This window comes from Erythrolamprus reginae, chromosome 8 (assembly GCF_031021105.1).
Source record: "Erythrolamprus reginae isolate rEryReg1 chromosome 8, rEryReg1.hap1, whole genome shotgun sequence".
Classification (NCBI taxonomy): Eukaryota; Metazoa; Chordata; class Lepidosauria; order Squamata; family Dipsadidae; genus Erythrolamprus; species Erythrolamprus reginae.
Genome location: NC_091957.1, coordinates 9,471,555 through 9,493,837, shown reverse-complemented (window position 1 = coordinate 9,493,837; position 22,283 = coordinate 9,471,555). Strand labels below are relative to the sequence as shown.

Genomic DNA, 22,283 nt, shown 5'->3' with positions numbered 1-22,283 from the left:
AGCACTGAGCCCACCCCCAGGAATCAAATGCAGACCACCGGTTAAAGGATTTACTATTTACAAGAATTATTTACAGTACAGAAAGACATTGATAACATTGAATGGGTCCAAAGACAGGCTACAAAAATGGTGGAAGGTCTTAAGCGTAAAACTTATCAGGAAAGACTTAATGAACTCCATCTGTATAGTCTGAGCCGGGGTGGCGCAGCAGGTAGAGTGCTGTACTGCAGGCCACTGAAGCTGACTGAGGGTCAGCGGTTCAAATCTCATCACCGGCTCAAACAAACAAACAAACAAACAAACAAACAAACAAACAAACAAACAAACAAACAAATAATAGTCTGGAGGACAGAAGGGAAAGGGTGGGACATGATCGAAACATTTAAATATGTTAAAGGGTTAAATAAGGTTCAGGAGTGAAGTGTTTTTCATAGGAAAGTGAACCCAAGAACGAGGGGGCACAATCTGAGGTTAATTGGGGGAAAGATCAGAAGCAACATGAGAAAATATTATTTGACTGAAAGTGTAGTAGATGCTTGGAACAAACTTCACTAACTGAATTTAAACATGCCTGGGATAAACATAGATCCATCCTAAGATAAAATACAGGAAATAGTATAAGGGCAGACTAGACGGACCATGAGGTCTTTTTCTGCTATCAATCTTCTATGTTTCTATGTTCAAGTTTGTTCAATTAAAACTAAAGTCTTTCAAACGGCTTCGCTGAAATGTTTGAAGAGTCTTATCAGCTGGCTACAGTCCCAGTAGTGGTTAAGCAGGAGAGTAATTACCCAGCTGGAAATGATATTCAGAAGCAGAGTCGTCCCAGAGAGTGAGCTTGAATTCTGGAGATCTTCAAAAAGCTAAGAACACAAAATGAAATAACACAACTAGCTGCTGGAATGAAACCTGTTGCTCTCTGCGACTAGGTGGAGCTTTGCTTACTCTTAAATACCCTCAGGGTGAGTTCCAATAGCCCAAAGCACTACTCCTGAGCGACTCTCCTCTTAGCCAACCATTCAAGTCTTTTAGATGCCCTTCGGACCCTGTCATCCAGAAGAGGCTCCTCTTCTTCCCACTTAAGACAGAAAGTGCTGATTCATTCCTGACAGGAAATGCAAAGTCATTCCTGACAGGAAGTGCTGATTCACTCATGCCAGGAAGTGCAGAAGGCCCTGGTTGTTCTGACTCTGATTCCTCATCAATTTCACTATCACTCTCAAGTGCCAAAAATACAGGATGCCTGCCCCGACCCTCCATAGTCTCTGTATTCTCTGAGTCCATAACTATTTGCGCAGGGCACAAACAAAACATCACACCAGCTCTGGATTTCCTACACCAAAACAAGCATAGTTACTTCCCCCTTTACCTTATGGGCCACCCACAGTCAAAATGTTCATCACTCATGCAACTTTGAACCAGTCACCAAAAGAGTGGTTGCAAATTCAAGATTGAGTAAACTCAAACTCAAGCCAGACAAGACGGAGTGGCTGTGGGTATTGCCTCCCAAGGACAATTGCATCTGTCCATCCATTACCCTGGGTGGGGGAACTATTGACCCCCTCAGAGAGGGTGCGCAACTTGGGCGTCCTCCTCGATCCACAGCTGACATTGGAACATCATCTTTCGGCTTTGGCGAGGAGGGCGTTTGCCCAGGTTCGCCTGGTGCACCAGTTGCGGCCCTATTTGGACAGGGAGTCATTGCTCACAGTCGCTCATGCCCTCATCACCTTGAGGCTCGACTACTGCAACGCTCTCTACATGGGGCTACCCTTGAAAAGTGTTCGGAAACTCCAGATCGTGCAGAACGCGGCCGCGAGAGCCATCGTGGGGCTTCCCAGATTCGCCCACGTATCTACAACACTCCGTGGCCTGCATTGGCTGCCGATCAGTTTCCGGTCACAATTCAAAGTGTTGGTCATGACCTTTAAAGCCCTACATGGCATTGGACCAGAGTACCTCTGGAACCACCTGCTACCGCACGAATCCCAGCGGCCGATAAAGTCCCACACAGTTGGCCTTCTCCGGGTCCCGTCGACTAAACAATGTCGTCTGGCAGGCCCCAGAGGAAGAGCCTTCTCTGTGGCAGCCCCGGTCCTCTGGAATCAACTCCCCCCGGAGATTAGAACTGCTCCCACCCTCCTTGTCTTCCGAAAACTACTTAAGACCCACCTATACCACCAGGCATGGGGGATTTGAGAGACCTTTTCCCCAGGCTTATTATAATTTATGTTTGGTATGTATGTGCTGTTTGGTTTTTAATTATGATAGGGTTTTTAGTTTTTTTTAAATATTAGATTTGTGCCAGTATAATATTGTTTTTATCGTTGTTGTGAGCCGCCCCGAGTCTTCGGAGAGGGGCGGCATACAAATCTAATAAATAATAATAAATAATAAAATAATAATTCCCTGGATACTGTTCCAAAACTATGCGGAAGTAGGGACGATCTACAGTCTTCCAAATAAAGTCTTTTGAAACTATATTTCTTTTGAACATATCTGAAGGAGAAATTAAAATGGGGACAGAAAAGCAAAAAAAGAGAAGACATAATAGGAAAAGGTCCAAGTAGCTGGGAAATTAAAATAGTAAGAAATGAGCAGAAAAATTACAATTGTGGCAAAAGAAAAAAAAATGGAATTTGTTATTTCATTGATTAAATAACTAATTGAATACATTAAGCTCAAATCACCGAGCCATCCTGAGAAATGATTGCAAATCATTGCAATGCTCTGTAATATTTATATTGATTCATCACTTCAACATTATCTAAAATTAAATGCACATAATTTTATGAAAGGAAAAGCATCAAAAATTTAAAAAGGAAAAATACCCTCCAAAACTCCATCGTCTACATTCTGCCCAAGTGGTGATTGCATCAAATTATTTATAAACATTAAAATTGCTTCTATTCTCTTTACATTAAATGTTTTCCTCGTAAAAAAACATATATATATATATATATATATATATATATATGTGTGTGTGTGTGTGTGTGTGTGTGTGTGTGTGTGTGTGTGTATACAGTGTGCGTTCCAAATGTAATGCAATTATTTTTTAAAAGTAATTTATTGAACAGATTTGCACAAACACTTACAATTCTTCAAAGTACTGTCCTTGAACCTCTACATATTTTTTCCAGCGACCCTGCCATGACCAGTACGCGCCCTGGACAGCGTCTTTGGGGATCTTTCATAAGGTCTTCATCACGGCTAATTGGATCTCTTCTATGGATGAAAAATGCGCCTTGCCACAATGCGCTACGTGTCCGCGAGTTCCTGGCCAGACACCAGGTGCCACTGCTGCCGCACCCCCACCCCCTATAGTCCTGATGTCACCCCAGCAGACTTCTTTTTGTTCCCAGCCATGAAAGGAACCCGTTTTTCGTCCATAGAAGAGATCCAATCAACCGTGATGAAGACCTTGACAGAGGTCCCCGAAGATGCCTTCCAGGCACGTACCGGTCATGGCAGAGTCGCTGGGAAAAATGTGTAGAGGCCCAAGGACAGTACTTTGAAGAATTTTAAGTGTTTGTGCAAATCTGTTCAATAAATTACTTTAAAAAATAATTGCATTACTTTTGGAATGTACCCTCTACACACGTGCATACACACAAGCACACTGTTTACATTGTGACCTGAATCATATAGGGAAGCAATTTTTTACTTAAATTTAACAGAATAGAATAACAGGATTGGAAAGGACTTTGGAGGTCTTCTAATCCAGCCCCCTGAGCAAGCAGTAAACACTATAACAGTGGTTGTGAACCTTTCTTGGTTCATCTGCCAAAAGGGTTTGTGTGCATGTGTTACTTTGTGAAAAAAGAAGGACTGTGAATTGCCTCACAGCTGCAAGCTAAGTATCACAGAACTGATAAGGGACTTGTACAAATTACCAGTTTGTTTGGAGACGAGTGCTGTTTGCTATACAAAAAGAGTGCTTAGTTTATTTGAATTTTCGGTATAAAGAACATTGTTTTGAATTTTCAAATGTGTGTGTGTCTGAAATTTGTATCTGTGAATTTTCGGGAGGATTCTACCAGAACATCCATCCATCCATCCATCCATCCATCCATCCATCCATCCATCCATCCATCTATCTTTCTATCTATCTATCTTATCTATCTCTCTCTCTCTAATCTATCTATCTATCGGTCTGTATGTCTGTCCGTCTATCCGTCTATCCGTCCATCCGTCCATCCGTCCATCCGTTGATCTGTCCATCTGTCCATCCGTCCATCCATGGGTGGGCTGCTGCCCGGATGAGGGGGACACGCAGTGGGGTAGCAAAAATGAATCTCCACCCCAGAGCACCCAATTTGCACTGAAACATATTGAAAGAAAATGCAGGGCGTCTTGTATAAGCCACGTCCACAGTGTGGTAGTAAAAATTTTGGTAGCCCTTCACTGGACCTGTCTATCCTGAGCATGCAAAGACAGATTCCAGTTCTTCAGGATCTTTCTGAAGCCTATGTTGGCTTGTCTCGGTTAGCAATGCTATGAAACCTTAAATAATGGCTAATTTCTCCAAGTTCCCTGATCCTAAACCTCTTTTCTAGATCCCGCTCAATCCTATGTACACCTTCAACAGACCTAGCTATGATCGCAATGTCGTCTGTAAACAATAACAGCATTTCCTTGGAATCTTTTCTATTTCTCAGGAACATACAGGGATCAGCTTTGCTCGCACAAAATCCCATACTGGTATCATGGCGGCCACAACTGTATACAATATTCCAAGTGTGGCAGTCATAAAGCCACATTCTCCCTTTCTTGTGATCCGGGGAAAGGCACGATGGCTTGGGACATCGAATGACATCCAGATTTGCAGTGGGAAAAGGCAATATTTTATGAGCCAAGATTAATTGCAATTGTCCATAATAATTACTTCTCCAGGCCAGCACAGGCTGGGCAGCCGGAGGGCTTCAGGAAACTCATTAAACCGAGTTGCAAAATAACGATTCAGCTAAAGTGGTTGTAAGAGGAAGTAAAAACACAGCCGGGAGAATTGGTTTTTTCGAGACTTGTAAGGTGTTTGGTTAGAGATGATGGCTCGCAATGGTTAGATTAAATAAAGAAACAGATAAATTCTGCTCAGAGCCGATGTCAGCTTTTCATTAAGCATTTTTTAATTGCGGCCACACGGGTTTCTTATTTATCCTGCATTCTACCTTCTTGTCTTCAATTATTTCATCCATTTCTATTTTTCATTTTATGACACATTTTTTGTGGAGTTCATTAAAACCCGTTCTTTAGAGAAGTATATGTTTGCTTCTACTCACCTTTATTTTCATTGAATATCAACACTCCAGCCTTAATGTCTGCTGTGTTTCCCTGAAAATAAGACACTGTCTTATATTAATTTTTGCTCCAAAGTTGTGCTACGTCTTATTTTCGGGGGGTGCCTTATATTTCTCAAATAAGACAAATTCACAGGCAGAAAAGCTGACACCCCCAAAGAAAGTGTACCGTACGGTACACTGATTACGGTACGGTATCTGCCAGTATGGCACCCACACACACAAACGACGGCACTTATATGGTACAACAGTATACTCCCGCTATTGCAGCTTCCGGCCACCAGAGGAGCTACAGTCTACGCACTGTAGTGGAGACTGTAATGGCAGTGAGACAGCAGCAGACTGTGTCTGCTGTACTGGATGGTACAAAGCGATGGAAGGGGCCAGCAGGGGACGCCACATTATTACGGTACCGCTATGAGCAGCTTTGAATGGTACCATATGTTTTTCCACCATACCGTGTGTAAACTTGACTACACCTTATTTTCGGGGGGTGCCTTATATTAGCAAATTCTGCAAAACCTCTGACATGCCTTAATTTCGGGGTATGTCTTATTTTCGGGAAAACAGGGTATAGAGATTCCCTGCCATCCAGATCATGGTTTTATTGTGGATTTTAATTTTTTTTAAACCTTTCTCGCTTTGGATGTTTTCATATTAATATTGTATGCATTTGAAACAAAGAAGACTGACGGCAGAAAAAGACCTCATGGTCCATCTAGCCTGCCCTTATACTATTTCCTGTATTTTAGCTTAGGATGGATATATGTTTATCCCAGGTTTGTTTAAATTCAGTTCCTGTGGATTTACCAACCACGTCTGCTGGAAGTTTGTTCCAAGCATCTACTACTTTCAGTCAAATAATATTTTCTCACGTTGCTTCTGATCTTTCGCCCAACTAACCTCAGATTGTGCCCCCTTGTTCTTGTGTTCACTTTCTTATTAAAAACACTTCCCTCCTGAACCTTATTTAACCCCTTAACATATTTAAATGTTTCGATCATGTCCCCCCTTTCCCTTTTGCCCTCCAGACTATACAGATTGAGTTCATGAAGTCTTTCCTGATAGGTTTAAGCTTAAGACCTTCCATCATTTTTCTAGCCTGTCTTTCGACCCATTCAATTTTATCAATATCTTTTTGTAGGTGAGGTCTCCAGAACTGGACACAGTATTCCAAATGGGGTCTAGAGGTACTACTGTACTAAAAAGCAGTTAAAAACCCATTATATAAAAACCAGTCATACATACATTTTGGCTTCTAGAGTCTCCAGGGTAATGGGAGTGGGCATTTTTGCCTCTGGATCCTGGGGAGGGCGAAAAATGGGTCTACTTAGTCCACCAAAGCTTGGGAAGTGGGCTGTTTTAGGCCTCCAGAGGACCTCTGGGGCAGTGGAGGGAGGCCATTTTTGCCATCCCCAGGCATTGAATTACAGGAAAAAAGGTTCGCAGGGGGCTGGACTAGAAGACCTCCAAGGTCCCTTCCAACTCTGTCATTTTGTAGAAGCAGAAATATATGTTGAGTTCTCTCTGTGTCATGCTCTTGCATTGTCTTTGGAATGACCTTGAACAAGACCAACGATGGAGACTTGTCCCGGGTCTCTTTTTTCACTTTTATCCTCAACTGTACTCAAGGCAAGCAGGACTGTCCAAACCAAACAGCTTCTGAGCTTATTTCTTTCCCCCTCTCTGGATGCTCATCTCAGCTGTGAATTCTTTTGAATGTCCTTTCCCTTCCTTTGACCTTGATAGAACAACCATCTGCAGCCGAGAGAGGAGAGCCATCTGCCTGCAAGGTCTTCTGTGTCACGACTTTCGACGATCCCTGAGAAAGATTGGGGAGTGAAGTTATGAAATCGTAAAACGGAGCTCAAAGGAAGGCGGGAGGTCAAGAAAACAAGACAGCTCATCTTAGCCAAGGATCATCCCAAATTCAGAACAGCGGATTTATCCCAGTGATTTCCAGTAGAGGTCAGTGTAGCACCACATTTCCGGGAACGGGCTAGCTGAAAACCTGCGCACCCTCCTTCTTTTTTAATCAAGCCCGGATCTAAATCCACTCCACATCCTCCCCCCAAGACTTTTGATTTTGATGGCAATACATTTAGGCATTGCAACGGTAGGGATTTGATTTGCAAGGACCTCAGTTAGGTGAGGTGAAAATTGAGCAAGGCTGAGATACGATGCCGCCGATGCTGTCACGGTGTTTGGCCCACGGAAGAGGAGGAAGGCAGGGGGATGATAATGGCCTTGAGTTGTCTCTCCCCATGGCATCTCATCTCCTTTCAATACTCTGGGCTCTGGGAGAAAAGAATCTCATCTGTCCAATAAATGGGTCGGGAGCAAATGAGTTGATGACTCAACAGGATGAATGAGTCTCAAAATGGGTGAGCAGTGTGGTCGGGCAGTAGGAAAAGCAAGTAGGATGCTTGGCTGCATAGCTAGAGGTATCACAAGCAGGAAGAGGGAGATTGTGATCCCCTTATATAGAGCGCTGGTGAGACCACATTTGGAAGACTGTGTCCAGTTCTGGAGACCTCACCTACAAAAAGATATCGACAAAATTGAACGGGTCCAGAGACGGGCTACAAGAATGGTGGAAGGTCTTAAGCATAAAACGTATCAGGAAAGACTTCATTAACTCAATCTGTATAGACTGGAGGACAGAAGGGAAAGGGGGGACATGATCGAAACATTTAAATATATTAAAGGGTTAAATAAGGTTCAGGAGGGAAGTGTTTTTAATAGGAAAGTGAACACAAGAACAAGGGGACACAATCTGAAGTTAGTTGGGGGAAAGATCAAAAGCAACGTGAGAAAATATTATTTCACTGAAAGAGTAGTAGATCCTTGGAACAAACTTCCAGCAGACGTGGTTGGTAAATCCACAGTAACTGAATTTAAACATGCCTGGGATAAACATATATGTAAGATGAAATACAGGAAATAGTATAAGGGCAGACTAGATGGACCATGAGGTCTTTTTCTGCCGTCAGTCTTCTATGTTTCTATGAGTAGAACAGTGATGGGGAACCTTTTTTCCCTCGGGTGCCGAAGCACATGAACACACACTATCGCAACCACGTGAATGCCCACACCCATAATTCAATGCCTGTGGGGTGTATGAAAATTCCCTCCCCTGCCCCCTGGAGGCCAGAAACAGCCTATTTCCCAACTTCTGGTGGGCCCGGTAGGCCCATTTTTCACCCTCTCCCAACTCTAGAGACTTTCCTGGAGCTTGGGGAGGGCAAAAATGCCCTCTCTCATCCCCCCGGAAGCTGAAAACGCCCTCCCATAACTTCCATGCAAGCCAAAAATCAGCTGGCAGGTGTACACATGCATGAGCTAGGGCAATGGCTTGCATGCCAGCAAATATGGCTCCATGTGTCACCTGTGGCACCCGTGCCATAGGTTCACCATCACTGGAGTAGAAGGTTGCAGGGAGCAATTATAATCTTCAACTAACACTTCAGCATTAGCATTTAGACTTATAGACCGCTTCATAATGCCTTACTGTGTATATTTAAGGCAGTAGTCTTGTTGAATTATGGCTAATTAAAACAGAAAAATATGTTTTTCTATTCTATTTTCGATAAGGTCCCACAGAGTTGGCCTTCTCCGGGTCCTGTCGACTAAACAATGTCGTTTGGCGGGCCCCAAGGGAAGAGCTTTCTATGTGGCGGCCCCAGCCCTCTAGAATCAACTCCCCCCGAGATTAGAACTGCCTCCACCCTCCTTGTCTTTCGCAAATTACTTAAGACCGACCTGTATCGCCAGGTATGGGGAAACTGTGACACCTCCCCCAGGCTTTTATATTTTATGTTTGGTATGTGTTTGCTGCATGGTTTTAAATGATGGGGTTTTACATGTTTTTAATATTAGATTTGTTTCATTGTAATATTGTTTTATTATTGTTCTGAGCCGCCCCGAGTCTTCGGAGAGGGGCGGCATACAAATCTAATAAATTATTATTATTATTATTAATTATTATTATTTACAGCACTCTATAAGCAATTTACAGAGAGTCAGCCTCTTGCCCCCAACAATCTCCGTCCTCATTTTACCGACCTTGGAAGGATGGAAGGCTGAGTCCACCTTGAGCCTACTGAGATTCAACCTGCCAAACTACTGGCAGCCAGTGATCAGCTGAAGTAGCTTACAGGACTGTGTTCTAACTACTGGACCACCGAGCTCTCTCTCTTCTTTGGGAGAATAATAGAGTTGGAAGGGACCTTGGAGGTCTTTTAAATCAATCCCCTGCTCAGGTCCTCTAGCATTCCAGACAAATGGATGTCCATTTTATTTTATTTTATTTTATTTTATTTTATTTTATTTTATTTTATTTTATTTTATTTTATTTTATTTTATTTTATTTTATTTTATTTTATTTTATTTTATTTTATTTTATTTTATTTTATTTTATTTTATTTTATTTTATTTTATTTTATTTTATTTATTTTATTTTATTTTATTTTATTTTATTTTATTTTATTTTATTTTATTTTATTTTATTTTATTTTATTTTATTTTATTTTATTTTATTTTTTATTTTATTTTATTTTATTTATTTTAATTTAATTTATTTTAGTTTATTTTAATTTAGTTTAATTTATTTTAATTTAATTTATTTTAATTAATTAATTTATTTATTTATTTATTTATTTGTTTATTTATTTATTTTGTCCAATACACAATGAGGGTTTTAGTGGGTAGATATCTATATACACATAGTAAAATACATGATGCAGGTTATAGAGGAGATACTCATAGTAAAATATATCTAAGAAATAATAGAAAAGAAGGTATAGTAATAGAACATATCAATGAAAGAATAGAAGAAGAGATATAGGAATAGAAGAAAGGTATAGGAGATATAGGAGAGCAATAGGACAGGGGACGGAAGGCATTCTAGTGCACTTGTATTTCTTAAAACCTCCAGAGATTGAGCACCGATAACTTCTGGAGCCAAGTTGCTCCACTGGTTAATTGTTCTCACTGTCAGGAAATTTCTCCTTAGTTTGCGGTTGGTTCTCTCCTTGGTTAGTTTTCATCTGTTGCTTCTCATTCTGCCTTCAGGTGCTCTAGAGAAGAAATTGATGCTCCCTCTTCTTTGTGGCACCTCCACAACTATGGGAACAAGGGAATAACAGAGTTGGAAGAGACCTTGGAGGATGTACATAAGTGCACTGATGTGCCTATCGTCCCCTGTCCAATTGTCTTTCCTTATCTCATATATCATATATACTCTCTCCTTCCCTTCTACTTCTCTTCTTTCTTACTTTCTATCTTTATATATATTACTTAATGTCTATTCTCTTTCATTTGTATTGTATATTGGACAAAGAATAAATAAATAAATATGTAAATAGTCCAACTCACTCAAGCATGCGACCCTCTACCAGCTGTCCAATCTCTTCTTAAAAACCTCCAGTGAGGGAGAATCAGAGATGGGTATCAGCAGGTTCTGTTCAGCTGCAGAGAACTGGTAGTGGAAATTTTGAGTAGTTTGGACAACCAGTAAATTCCACCTCCAATTGGTCCCACCCCCAGCTATTCTCTGCCTCCCGAGTCCCAGCTGATCAGGAAGGAATGGAGATTTTGCAGTATCCTTCCCCAGGAGTGGGGATGGAATGGAGATTTTGCAGTATCCTTCCCCTCGAGTGGGGAAGAAATGGGGATTTTGCAGTATCCTTCCCCTCGAGTGGGGAGGAAATGGAGATTTTGCAGTATGCTTCCCCTGGAGTGGGGAGGAAATAGAGATTTTGCAGTATGCTTCCCCTGGAGTGGGGAAGAAATGGGGATTTTGCAGTATCCTTCCCCTGGAATGGGGAGGGAATGGGGATTTTGCAGTACCCTTTCCACTGGAGTGGGGAGGGAATGGAGATTTTTCAGTATCCTGCCCCTTGAGTGGGGAAGACATGGGGATTTTGCAGTATGCTTCCCCTGGAGTGGGGAAGAAATGGGGATTTTGCAGTATCCTTCCCCTGGTGTGGGGAGGAAATGGAGATTTTGCAGTATCCTTTCCCTGGAGTGGGGAGGAAATGGAGATTTTGCAGTATCCTTCCTCCTGGAGTGGGGAGGGAGTGGAGATTTTGCAGTATCCTTCCCCTGGAGTGGGGAGGGAGTGGAGATTTTGCAGTATCCTTCCCCTGGAGTGGGGAGGAAATGGAGATTTTGCAGTATCCTTCCTCCTGGAGTGGGGAGGAAATGGAGATTTTGCAGTATCCTTCCTCCTGGAGTGGGGAGGGAGTGGAGATTTTGCAGTATCCTTCCCCTGGAGTGGGGAGGAAACAGGGATTTTGAAGTATCCTTCCCCTGGAGTGGGGAGGAAATGGGGATTTTGCAGTATCCTTCCCCTGGAGTGGGAAGGAATGGGGTTTTTGCAGTATCCTTCCCCCTGGAGTGGGGAGGGAGTGGAGATTTTGCAGTATCCTTCCCCCTGAGTGGGGAGGGAATGGAGATTTTGCAGTATCCTTCCCCTGGAGTGGGGAGGAAATGGGGATTTTGCAGTATCCTTCCCCTGGAGTGGGGAGGAAATGGGGATTTTGCAGTATCCTTCCCCTGGAGTGGGGAGGAAATGGAGATTTTGCAGTATCCTTCCCCCCGGAGTGGGAAGGAATGGGGTTTTTGCAGTATCCTTCCCCCTGGAGTGGGGAGGGAGTGGAGATTTTGCAGTATCCTTCCCCTGGTGTGGGAAGGAAATGGGGGTTTTGCAGTATCCTTCCCCTCGGGTGGGGAGGAAACAGGGATTTTGAAGTATCCTTCCCCTGGAGTGGGAAGGAATGGGGTTTTTGCAGTATCCTTCCCCCTGGAGTGGGGAGGGAGTGGAGATTTTGCAGTATCCTTCCCCCTGAGTGGGGAGGGAATGGAGATTTTGCAGTATCCTTCCCCCTGGAGTGTGGAGGGAGTAGAGATTTTGCAGTATCCTTCCCCTGGAGTGGGGAGGAAATGGGGATTTTGCAGTATCCTTCCCCTGGAGTGGGGAGGAAATGGGGATTTTGCAGTATCCTTCCCCTGGAGTGGGGAGGAAATGGAGATTTTGCAGTATCCTTCCCCCCGGAGTGGGAAGGAATGGGGTTTTTGCAGTATCCTTCCCCCTGGAGTGGGGAGGGAGTGGAGATTTTGCAGTATCCTTCCCCTGGTGTGGGAAGGAAATGGGGGTTTTGCAGTATCCTTCCCCTGGGGTGGGGAGGGAGTGGGAATTTTGCAGTATCCTTCCCCTTGGAGTGGGGAAGGAATAGAGATTTTGCAGTATCCTTCCCCTGGAGTGGGGAGGAAATGGGGATTTTGCAGTATCCTTCCCCTGGAGTGGGGAGGAAATGGAGATTTTGCAGTATCTTTCCCCCTGGAGTGGGGAGGGAGTGGAGATTTTGCAGTATCCTTCCCCTGGTGTGGGAAGGAAATGGGGTTTTTGCAGTATTCTTCCCCTGGGGTGGGGAGGGAGTGGGGATTTTGCAGTATCCTTCCCCCTGGAGTGGGGAGGGAGTGGAGATTTTGCAGTATCTTTCCCCTGCCATGCCCATCAAGCCACGCCCACAAAGACAGACATGTCCACAAAGCCACACCCACAGAACCGCTAGTATTTTTTTTTAATCCTACCACAGTAGCGCACCTATAACTTCTGGAAGCAGGTCGATCTCCTGATTAATTGTTCTCACTGTCAGGAAATTTCTCCTGACTTCTAAGCTCCTTGTCTCCTTGATAAGTTTCCACCCGTTGCTTTTTGTTCTGCCTTCAGTCCAAATCCATACCCAGAATCCAAATGGAATGAAATAAAACAAAGAATAAAATAATTTGAGTTTGATCGACCAACTCCCCGCCTTGCAAAGGACTCTGGGAGACGTTGCATGCGTTTGTGGGGCAAACCGAGAAAACAAACTAATTGCAACGAAGCACGACAAATCACATTAAAATGATAGCTCTCAAATTGCAAGGGGTTGAATTGTTTGATAAGCAAGAAAAGAATTGTAAAAGCTTGCTGTGGGCGCGACGTATCTTAAACGAAACTGTAAACCAACTTTCGCCTCCCCTTTTGAGGGTTCAATTTCTCAAAAAGAGTCCTATTCTTCTCTCTGTGCAGAAATCCCTCATTCATAAATATCGTTATATATTTCTCCCTTTCTCTCTTCTTAACTGTTATTTCCATGCTAATAGCCCCTCAAAGCATTTTAATTGGATTTTTTTCCTCTAGAAAAAGAAAGTTCTTCAAAGTTAATTAAAAGTTATCCCCCTTCTAATTGTGCGAAAGCAGACTTTCTGCTCTGAAAATTAACTCCCATAATTAAAATCCTATATCTGTGGTGGATAAAAAATGGTATGTTTATTACTCATTTATTATCATTGGTGATGCAAGGCAATTTACATTTGTTGACACACAAGAGAGGGGAAGCCTTATTCATAAATCATTATGTGTATATATGCAAATGCAAACTCACTTACTTGTGAATAAAATTCTCCACCCCTCTGTGTGTGTGTGTGTGTGTGTGTGTTTACTTACTGGTTTATTAATTTATTTGGGTGTAGGAATCTTTCTACCATTTGGAGAAATAATTGCAGGAGAAAGATTCCCACCCCTGCAATGGCACTGGGTTATTTATTTCTCTGAAATGACAAATGTGACATGAATATTTGCCGCTTTTTAGTTTCAAGCATACAGACCTGCTAGTTTAAGGCCGATGTCCTGATTCAATTTGTCTGCTTTCCCTGCTCTGGAACACTGAGGACTAGCCTCTTGCTTTGCTTTTTTTTAAAAAAAATCTCTTTTTAAAGTTTCCGTCAAAACATCGGGCCTTTAATCTGTGGTAACATCCACTAAGAAAGGGCTCATCTATAGAACTTTATGGGGTGATCTCTGGAAATTCATTAAGTTGATATCTAAGAAGATGAACACCTGATGTGATCTGAGTACTGTATTTTTTGGAATATAAGACGCACCGGAGTATAAGACGCACCTTAGTTTGTGTAGAGGAAAATAGGGAAAAGAATCTGCTTATGAGGTATTCATCTGGCAAACATCCTTAGCCAGCACATTATTTTATCCCCTGGTTAGGGCTTTAAAGAAACTTTATTTAGAGAGAGTAACAATGAAAGAGCTTGCACACCAGTAAGAGCTGGGAACATCATTAGCACCTGTTTAGGCCTGGAAAGAAACATTCGGAGCAAGTAGAGCAATGGAAAAAACCCTGCAAAGACTTAGGGCTTGGAAAACATTCTTCACAGAGTAACAATGAAAGAGCTTGCAAGCTGGTAAGAGCTGGGAACATCATTAGCACCTGGGAAGAAACATTCAGAGCAAGTAGAGCAATGGAAAAAACCCTGCAAAGACTTAGGGCTTGGAAAACATTCTTCGCAGAGAGTAACAATGAAAGAGCTTGCAAGCTGGTAAGAGCTGGGAACATCATTAGCACCTGGGAAGAAGCATTCGGAGCAAGTAGAGCAATGGGAAAAAAACCCTGCAAAGACTTAGGGCTTGGAAAACATTCTTCACAGAGAGTAACAATGAAAGAGCTTGCAAGCTGGTAAGAGCTGGGAACATCATTAGCACCTGGGAAGAAGCATTCGGAGCAAGTAGAGCAATGGGAAAAACCCCCTGCAAAGACTTAGGGCTTGGAAAATATTCTTCACAGAGAGTAACAATGAAAGAGCTTGCAAGCTGGTAAGAGCTGGGAACATCATTAGCACCTGGGAAGAAGCATTCGGAGCAAGTAGAGCAATGGAAAAAACATTGGAGCTGACATATGGCAAAGCCTCACATGTCCTTAGATATGGCTCTTAGATGTGGCACGCCTGCCATAGGTTCGCCATCCCGGTTATTGAGTCTCCTGCTAGAACAGGGGGTTGGGCTAGAAGACCTCCAAGGTCCCTTCCAATTTTTGTTATTCCATCCTGGCTGAAGAATGAAATGACTCCACTGGGATGACCAAAAGGTTTTTTCAGATGCATGTAGGAAAAAAAAACCCCAAGCAAACTGAGTGTACACTGGTCAATTTTCTTTGAAATATTGGATTTGTTTTTTGGGAAAAAACCAACAATTTGATCGCCCTGAAGCACAGCAATGATCTCTCTTTATCTTCCATCTCGCCCATTCTCCCCTCGACGGAAAATGACTCTGCTCTTAAAAGTATTTGTACCAATAATTTCTTAGGTGCGAGTGGACAGATTGTCAGCACATTGAACAAACATTTTTGCATTTCGTGCATCGACACGAAGGCGACTCGGAGTAATTGCTCAGAGCCTTCCTTTAGAGAAACATGCAGAGTTGGCGTTTATGACCACACAAGGAAAGAAGCTGATGGGGGTAAGAAGAGGGAACTACACCATTGGACCAAATTTCATCTTTCTCTCTTTTTTTCTCCCCCTTTCCCTCTCCATCTCCTCCCTCTCCCTCCTTTTTTCCTTCTCCTTTTCCTTTTCCTTCTCTCTTTCTCTTTTTCTCCCCCTCCCCCTCCCCCTCTCCTTCTCTCTCTTTCTCCTCCTCTCTCTCTTTCTCTCACCCCCTCCTCCTCCTCCTCCTCCATCTCTCCTTTTCCTTCTCACTCTTTCTCTCACACTCTCTTCCTTCTCTCCTTCTGTCTTTTTTTTTCTCTCTCTCTCTTTCCTCCTTCTCCTTCTTCCTCTCCCCTCCTTCTCTCTTTCTCTTTTCTCCTTCTCCCCCTCTCTTTCTTTCTCTTTTTCTCTCTCTTTCCCTCCCCCTCTCCTCCCTCTCCCCCTTTTTTCTCCTTCTCTCTCTCTTTATGTCCCTCCCTCTCTCTTCTTCTCTGTCTCTATTTCTCCTTCTCTTTCTCTTTCTTTCTCTCCCCTTCTCTCTCCTCCTTCTCCTCTCATTCTCTATCTCTTTCCCTCCCTCTCTCTTTCCTCCTCCTCCTCCTCCCTCTCTCCTTCTCTCTCTCTTTCTCTTTCCCCCCCTCTCCTTCTCTCTTCCCCCTCTCTCCTTCTCTTTTCCTTCTCCTCTTCCTCCTTTTATAAGATTTATGCAACCTTCTGCATAAAGTAACTGTACGCTTGAAAATCAGCTCTAATAACATAGTCCCGTCCGTGTTTGCAAAATTCTGCCAATGTAAGCTATTTGATATTCCCTCCCTGCTCACCACTCCATCAATTATTTTAGGCAACGGACATGGAATTCAATATTGCTACATTTCAGATGATATTCAAAGATAGGCGAAAGCAGTGGAGGACCAACAGATCAATCCCACATGTAAAACCCCCCCCACAAAACAGGCTTGGCATTTCTCCTTGATTGAGGATGATGTGGGGTTAGTGGTACACGATCTCAGGCATGAAGGGGGAGCAGGTGTGTTAAATTTGGTGTTATCGCTCTCTCTCACTGGAAGTTCAACATGGCACCTCATAGCAACGAACTCTCTGAGTATCTGTAAAAAAATTGAAATGTTGTTCTACACAAAGATGGCCTAGATCGGGGTAGGCAAAGTTGGCTCTTCTATGATGTTGGGACTTCAACTCCAAAATTCCTGAGCTGGCATTGGCTCAGGAATTCTGGGAGTTGAAGTCCACAAGGCATAGAACAGCCAACTTGGCCTACCCCTGGCCTAGGCTATATGAAAATGGCCAAGACCCCGAAACTGAGCTGCATCATGGTGGCCAAGTCTGTGACTAGTGTGTTAACAGCTGTGTTGCATTATTTTGAGGGGACAGCACATTTACACCGTTATACAAGCTGTATACTCACTACTTTACATTGTAGCCAAATGGCATTTCTTCAGTGCTGTCACATGAATTAATATACTTAAGTATTTGCAAAATGTGAGGGGGTGTACTCACTTTTATGACATACTACATACATACATACATACACACACACACACATACACACGCACACAGCTGCTTACCTTTTGATATGAAGTGGAAGCTGACTGGGGTTTGATGGAAATCCAATGAATTGGTCTTCAAAGCTGAGAAACAATCTTACAAAAAACAAAGGTTGTTTTTCCCCCCCAAAGCTGCAAACTTTGAGACGTCTAGACTTCCAGAACATGCTGGAAGAGGGGGAATTCTGGGTGTTGAAGTCCACATGTCTTAGAATTGACAAGTTTGATCAACATTGATGTCAGCCATTGTTCAAGCCACTCACTACTCACTACATTGCTCAAGCCACTCACTATACTCACTACTTTACATTGTAGCCAAATGGCATTTCTTCAGTGTTGTCCCGTGAAAAGATATACTTAAATATTTACAAAATGTGAGGGGGTATACTCACTTCGAGGGGATATATATCCCCTCGAAGTGAGTATACCCCATTCACATTATATATCCAAAATAAGGCCGAATTTTCAAATTCAGGAAAAACATGTGACATACACATAGAAACGTAGAAGACTGACGGCAGAAAAAGACCTCATGATCCATCTAGTCTGCCCTTATACTATTTTCTGTATTTTATCTTAGGATGGATATATGTTTATCCCAGACATGTTTAAATTCAGTTACTGTGGATTTATCAACCACGTCTGCTGGAAGTTTGTTCCAAGGATCTACTACTCTTTCAGTAAAATAAGATTTTCTCATGTTGCTTTTGATTTTCCCCCCAACTAACTTCAGATTGTGTCCCCTTGTTCTTGTGTTCACTTTCCTATTGAAAACACTTCCCTCCTGAACCTTATTTAACCCTTTAACATATTTAAATGTTTCGATCATGTCCCCCCTTTTCCTTCTGTCCTCCAGACTACAGTATACAGATTGAGTTCATTAACTCTTTCCTTATACATTTTATGCTTAAGACCTTCCACCATTCTTGTAGCCCATCTTTGGACCCATTCAGTTTTGTCAATATATATACACACACACACACACACAAACACACACACACAGAATATAGTTTGTCAGCTATGAATAAATTAACTGCTTTGGAAATGATCCTGGGTTGGAACGAGAGGCAAAAAAGGAGCTCTGATGTTCCTTCAATATATACCAGGGCGATTCGACACACAAAAAACATGTAACCCTTCCCTGGTATAGAGCTGAAGGGATTGGATACTGTAGCCTAGAGGTTAATTCTCTGCCTTACAAGGCCAAGGTTGCAAGTTCAAGACCCAGTGAGGGTATGGCTAGCTGATGAGGCCAGAATAAGGCCGAAATAGATTTATCCTAGTCTAATCCGAAATAGATTTATCCTAGTCTAATTTTCAAATTCAGCAAAAACATGTGACACACACACACACACACACATGTATGTATAAAGCACTAAAAATTACACAAATTAGCCGGTCTTAAATGTTCAGCCATTATCAAAAAAGCCTACATTTTCATTTATGCAAATAATTGCTTTCGCTGTCATCCAGAGTGCTCGTCTCCTAATGGTGTTTATTAATTAGAGATGGCAATATATTTAAATGGAAAACTAATTTGGGCCATTTTCCTCGTTATTTACAAAAATAAAGAAAGAAAGAAGCGCAGGCAAAGAAAGCCAGCCCCTTTCTCCTTCATATTCCGAGCTTTCGTGGCAATTGAGAAATCCTTTTATTGATTATATCCGCTCCCTCTTCATATAACAAATGATCCTTTGCAAGCAATTAAAGCCGCATTAGTCTCTGTGTAAGATGCTGACGGTTACGTTGAAAGAGAGAGGAACAAACAAGTTGCAATTCCTGTCCTCCTTCCCACCCTCATCTGAAGATGAAAATAAAATGAAAAGACCAATCCCGCCGATGTATTATTAATATCAATAAATGAGAGCCGACAAAATTTAAGTCTGTAAATGCATTTTCCTGGAGCGTTGGGGGGTTTAAACAAGTTCTGGTTATTGAAAATGTGTTGTGCACAAGGCAAAACCCTAACCCAGCTAAAATTAAATATCCCTCTTTATTTTTCTCTTTTTTAAAGAGAGGCTATAATAAAAATAATAGGATAGATTAACATAGTTTGCCCTCAAAGCTTGACTTAGAAGTGGCTGAACTCATAAGACCAGATCGAAGGTGCTAGAAATGTTTCTTAGAGTCAGGATTTATAATGAAAAAGTCAAATTTACTTCCTACGACCTAGAATACTGCAGCTTCCCCTAAGGGTTGATGAGACATTTGATATTCTTCGCCTCTTCTTCCTTTGTTTTCTTCCATATTTTCATGGCGTTGTCTGAAGGAAAATTGTCGGCGGTGTTGTCTGGTCAAAATCAATTGTTTTAAAACAGGTTAACAGAGTTGGAAGGGACCTTGTAGGTCATCTAGTCCCACCCTCATCCAAGCAGGAGACCCTACACCAGGGGTCGGCAAAGTTTATTTATTTATTTATTAGATTTGTATGCCGCCTTTCCTGGGTCGACCTTCCTTGGTCGCCCCCCATCTCAGGCTGGGTAGCTAGGCAAACGGGTGCTGCCAGAAGCATAAATGCTGTCAATGCCGCTTCCACCGACGCCTTCTACTTGCATCTCAGGTGGGAGGTGGCTGTGTGAGGCTGGAGGGGAGCTGGGCAGGAGAGACGGAAGCTTGTCCGAGGCCAAGAAGGAGGAAAGAGGAAAAAAGCAAGGAGCGCAGACGCAGCAGCAAAGAAAAAAAAGCCGAGACCAGTAATTGGAGAGGGGCGGCATACAAATCTAAATAATAATAATAATAATAATAATAATAATAATAATAATAATAATAATAATAATCCAGGAAGTGACTGTCGCTGATCAGCAGGAGCTTCCCACGCATCTTCCTTTCTGCCCGTGGAACTGCATTCCACCCCTTCCTGCCTGCTGCCCACCCCTTGTTGGAGGTAACCACAACATGAGGAATTGTATTAAGGGGTCGTGGCATTTGAAAGGTTGAGAATCACTGGATTAGAAGACCTCCATGGTCCCTTTCAACTCTGTTCTGCCATCCTGCTATTCTTCCAGAAAATAACCACTGGAAATGCTTACCCTGTGATCCATGATATATTTCCCAGCATATATTTCTCCATGCAATTCAGAAATTTTGGAAGTCTGGTATTAATTCTACTTTTGATCCATTTCCCCCCTCTCTCCCACCCCCCACCAGAAAACCTAGATGATGCAATAACAAGAAGATTCAGTCAGTTAATTAATGGTGTAATTAAATGTGCATAAATATTTGTAAGTCAGCATATTCATCACAGGCGTTGGTGAGTGGATGCGTTTATGGAAAGCACTATTTCAGATAATTGCAGGCTTGTATGGAAACAGCATAAAACAGAATTAGGAATGAATGTTTGAAGCTAACCCAAACAAGAGAGAGATCTATAAATTGCAGTTTACAATAGGAGAAATGTAGAGAAGTCAATAAGGCTTTTTTTTTTAAAGGAGGGGAAAAAATATCTCACTCAGAATGTACTCTTTTCTGTTTTTGGAATAACAAAATAACAGAGTTGGAAGGGACCTTGGAGGTCTTCTAGTCCAACCCCTGCTTAGGCAGGAAACCCTGCACTACTTCAGACAGATGGTTATCCAACATCTTCTTTAAAACTTCCAGTGTTGGAGCATTCACAACTTCTGGAGGCAATCTGTTCCACGGATTAATCGTTCTATTAATTGTTTCTGTCAGGAAATTCCTCCTTATTTCTAAGTTGCTTCTCTCCTTGTTCAGCTTCCACCCATTGCCTCTTGTTCTACCCTCAGGTGCTTTGGAGAATAGCTTGACTCCTTTTTTGCGGCAACCCCTGAGATATTGGAAGACTGCTATCATATCTCCCCTGGTCCTTCTTTTCATTAGATTAGAAAAGAATAACAGAATTGGAAGGGACCTTGGAGGTCTTCTAGTCCAACCCCCTGCTTAAGCAGGAAACCCTACACTTCAGACAAATGGTTATCCAACATCTTCTTAAAAACTTCCAGTGTTGGAGCATTCACGACTTCTGGAGGCAAGCTGTTCCACTGGTTAGTTGTTCTAACTGGACATACCCAATTCCTGCAAACATTCTATGTATGCTTTAGCCTCCTAATCATCTTGATTGCTCTTCTCTGCACTCTTTCCAGAGTCTTAACATCTTTTTTTTTATCACATGGTGTCCAAAACTGGATCCAGTCCAAACGTGGTCTTACCAATGCATTACAGCTGAGGTCCCCAAACTTGGCAACTTTAAGACTTTTGGACTTTCAACTCCCAGAATTCTCCAGACAGCTGTGAGAATTCTGGGAGTTGAAGTCCACAAGTCTTAAAGTTGCCCAGTTTGAGGACCCCAGCATTATAGTATAAAACAGAGCCCTCCAGATCTCTGGGAATTTCAGAGCTATTGGATACTTACAAGCACTTGCATCCTTTAAGGAGTTTTCAGCCATGTATCTGGCTTGGATTTCTGGGACAACTGCCCTACCTCAAGACAGGTGAGCAATTCCAAATCATTTATACAAGCCAAATTCATGCTGGTGAGTTCACCTTGGCAGATTCTCAGTGAGAGGAGTTAAAAGATAACAAGTCCAGTGGCTAGGCTGTTGTCAAAGATCAAAGCTAATTGTAAATTCCTTTGTGAGATAAGGATTCTTCAGTTTCACCGACTTACAGTTACAGCTTTCCAGACTCTCTGCAGACAGGGCAATTCTACTTCAAGGATCTCAGCAGAGAAATAACAGTTGGCTAGTGTAACATGGCTGGAACCTCAAACGCCAAGGGACTTTACAAAATGTTGAAACTCCACCCCGAATTTCCCAGCAGTCACCGTTAAATACCTATGGGGAGTGGTCAGCAATTCCGTAAAGTTAACAAACTATAGACTACTTCTTTTTCCCATACAAGTATTCTTGTCTTTTTCTTAGTCTTCTAAAGCAGGCATCTAACAACGGCTCATGGTCTTCTTCCTCCTCCTCCTCTTCTAAATCAGACCCTACTGTCATTGGCATATATGCCACCTCTGGTGGTCGCCCAGGTTCATCGAAGTCTACTCTCATTATATAAATCAGCTGGCAAGACCACTGGCTTAGGGTACCAAGATAGGCTTGGTTCATCCTTCTCAGAATCTATCATTATCAGAGTTGGTCAAAGATCACTCACAACAACCTCCATCTTCTCTGTGGCATCTCTTGAGATATTAGACTGCTAT

General features: G+C 42.4%; 1 protein-coding gene across 1 annotated transcript in view; it reads right to left on the bottom strand.

Annotated features, from left to right (window-relative positions):
* ST6GALNAC4 (ST6 N-acetylgalactosaminide alpha-2,6-sialyltransferase 4) overlaps nt 1-21,560 on the bottom strand; it is a 683,294-nt gene extending 661,734 nt beyond the window's left edge. The window contains exon 1 of the mRNA XM_070758823.1: nt 21,492-21,560. Within this exon, the coding sequence (XP_070614924.1) occupies nt 21,492-21,503 (12 nt within the window). The 5' untranslated portion in view covers nt 21,504-21,560. The remainder of the gene's footprint in view (nt 1-21,491) is intronic.
* Between the last annotated feature and the right edge of the window lie 723 nt (nt 21,561-22,283).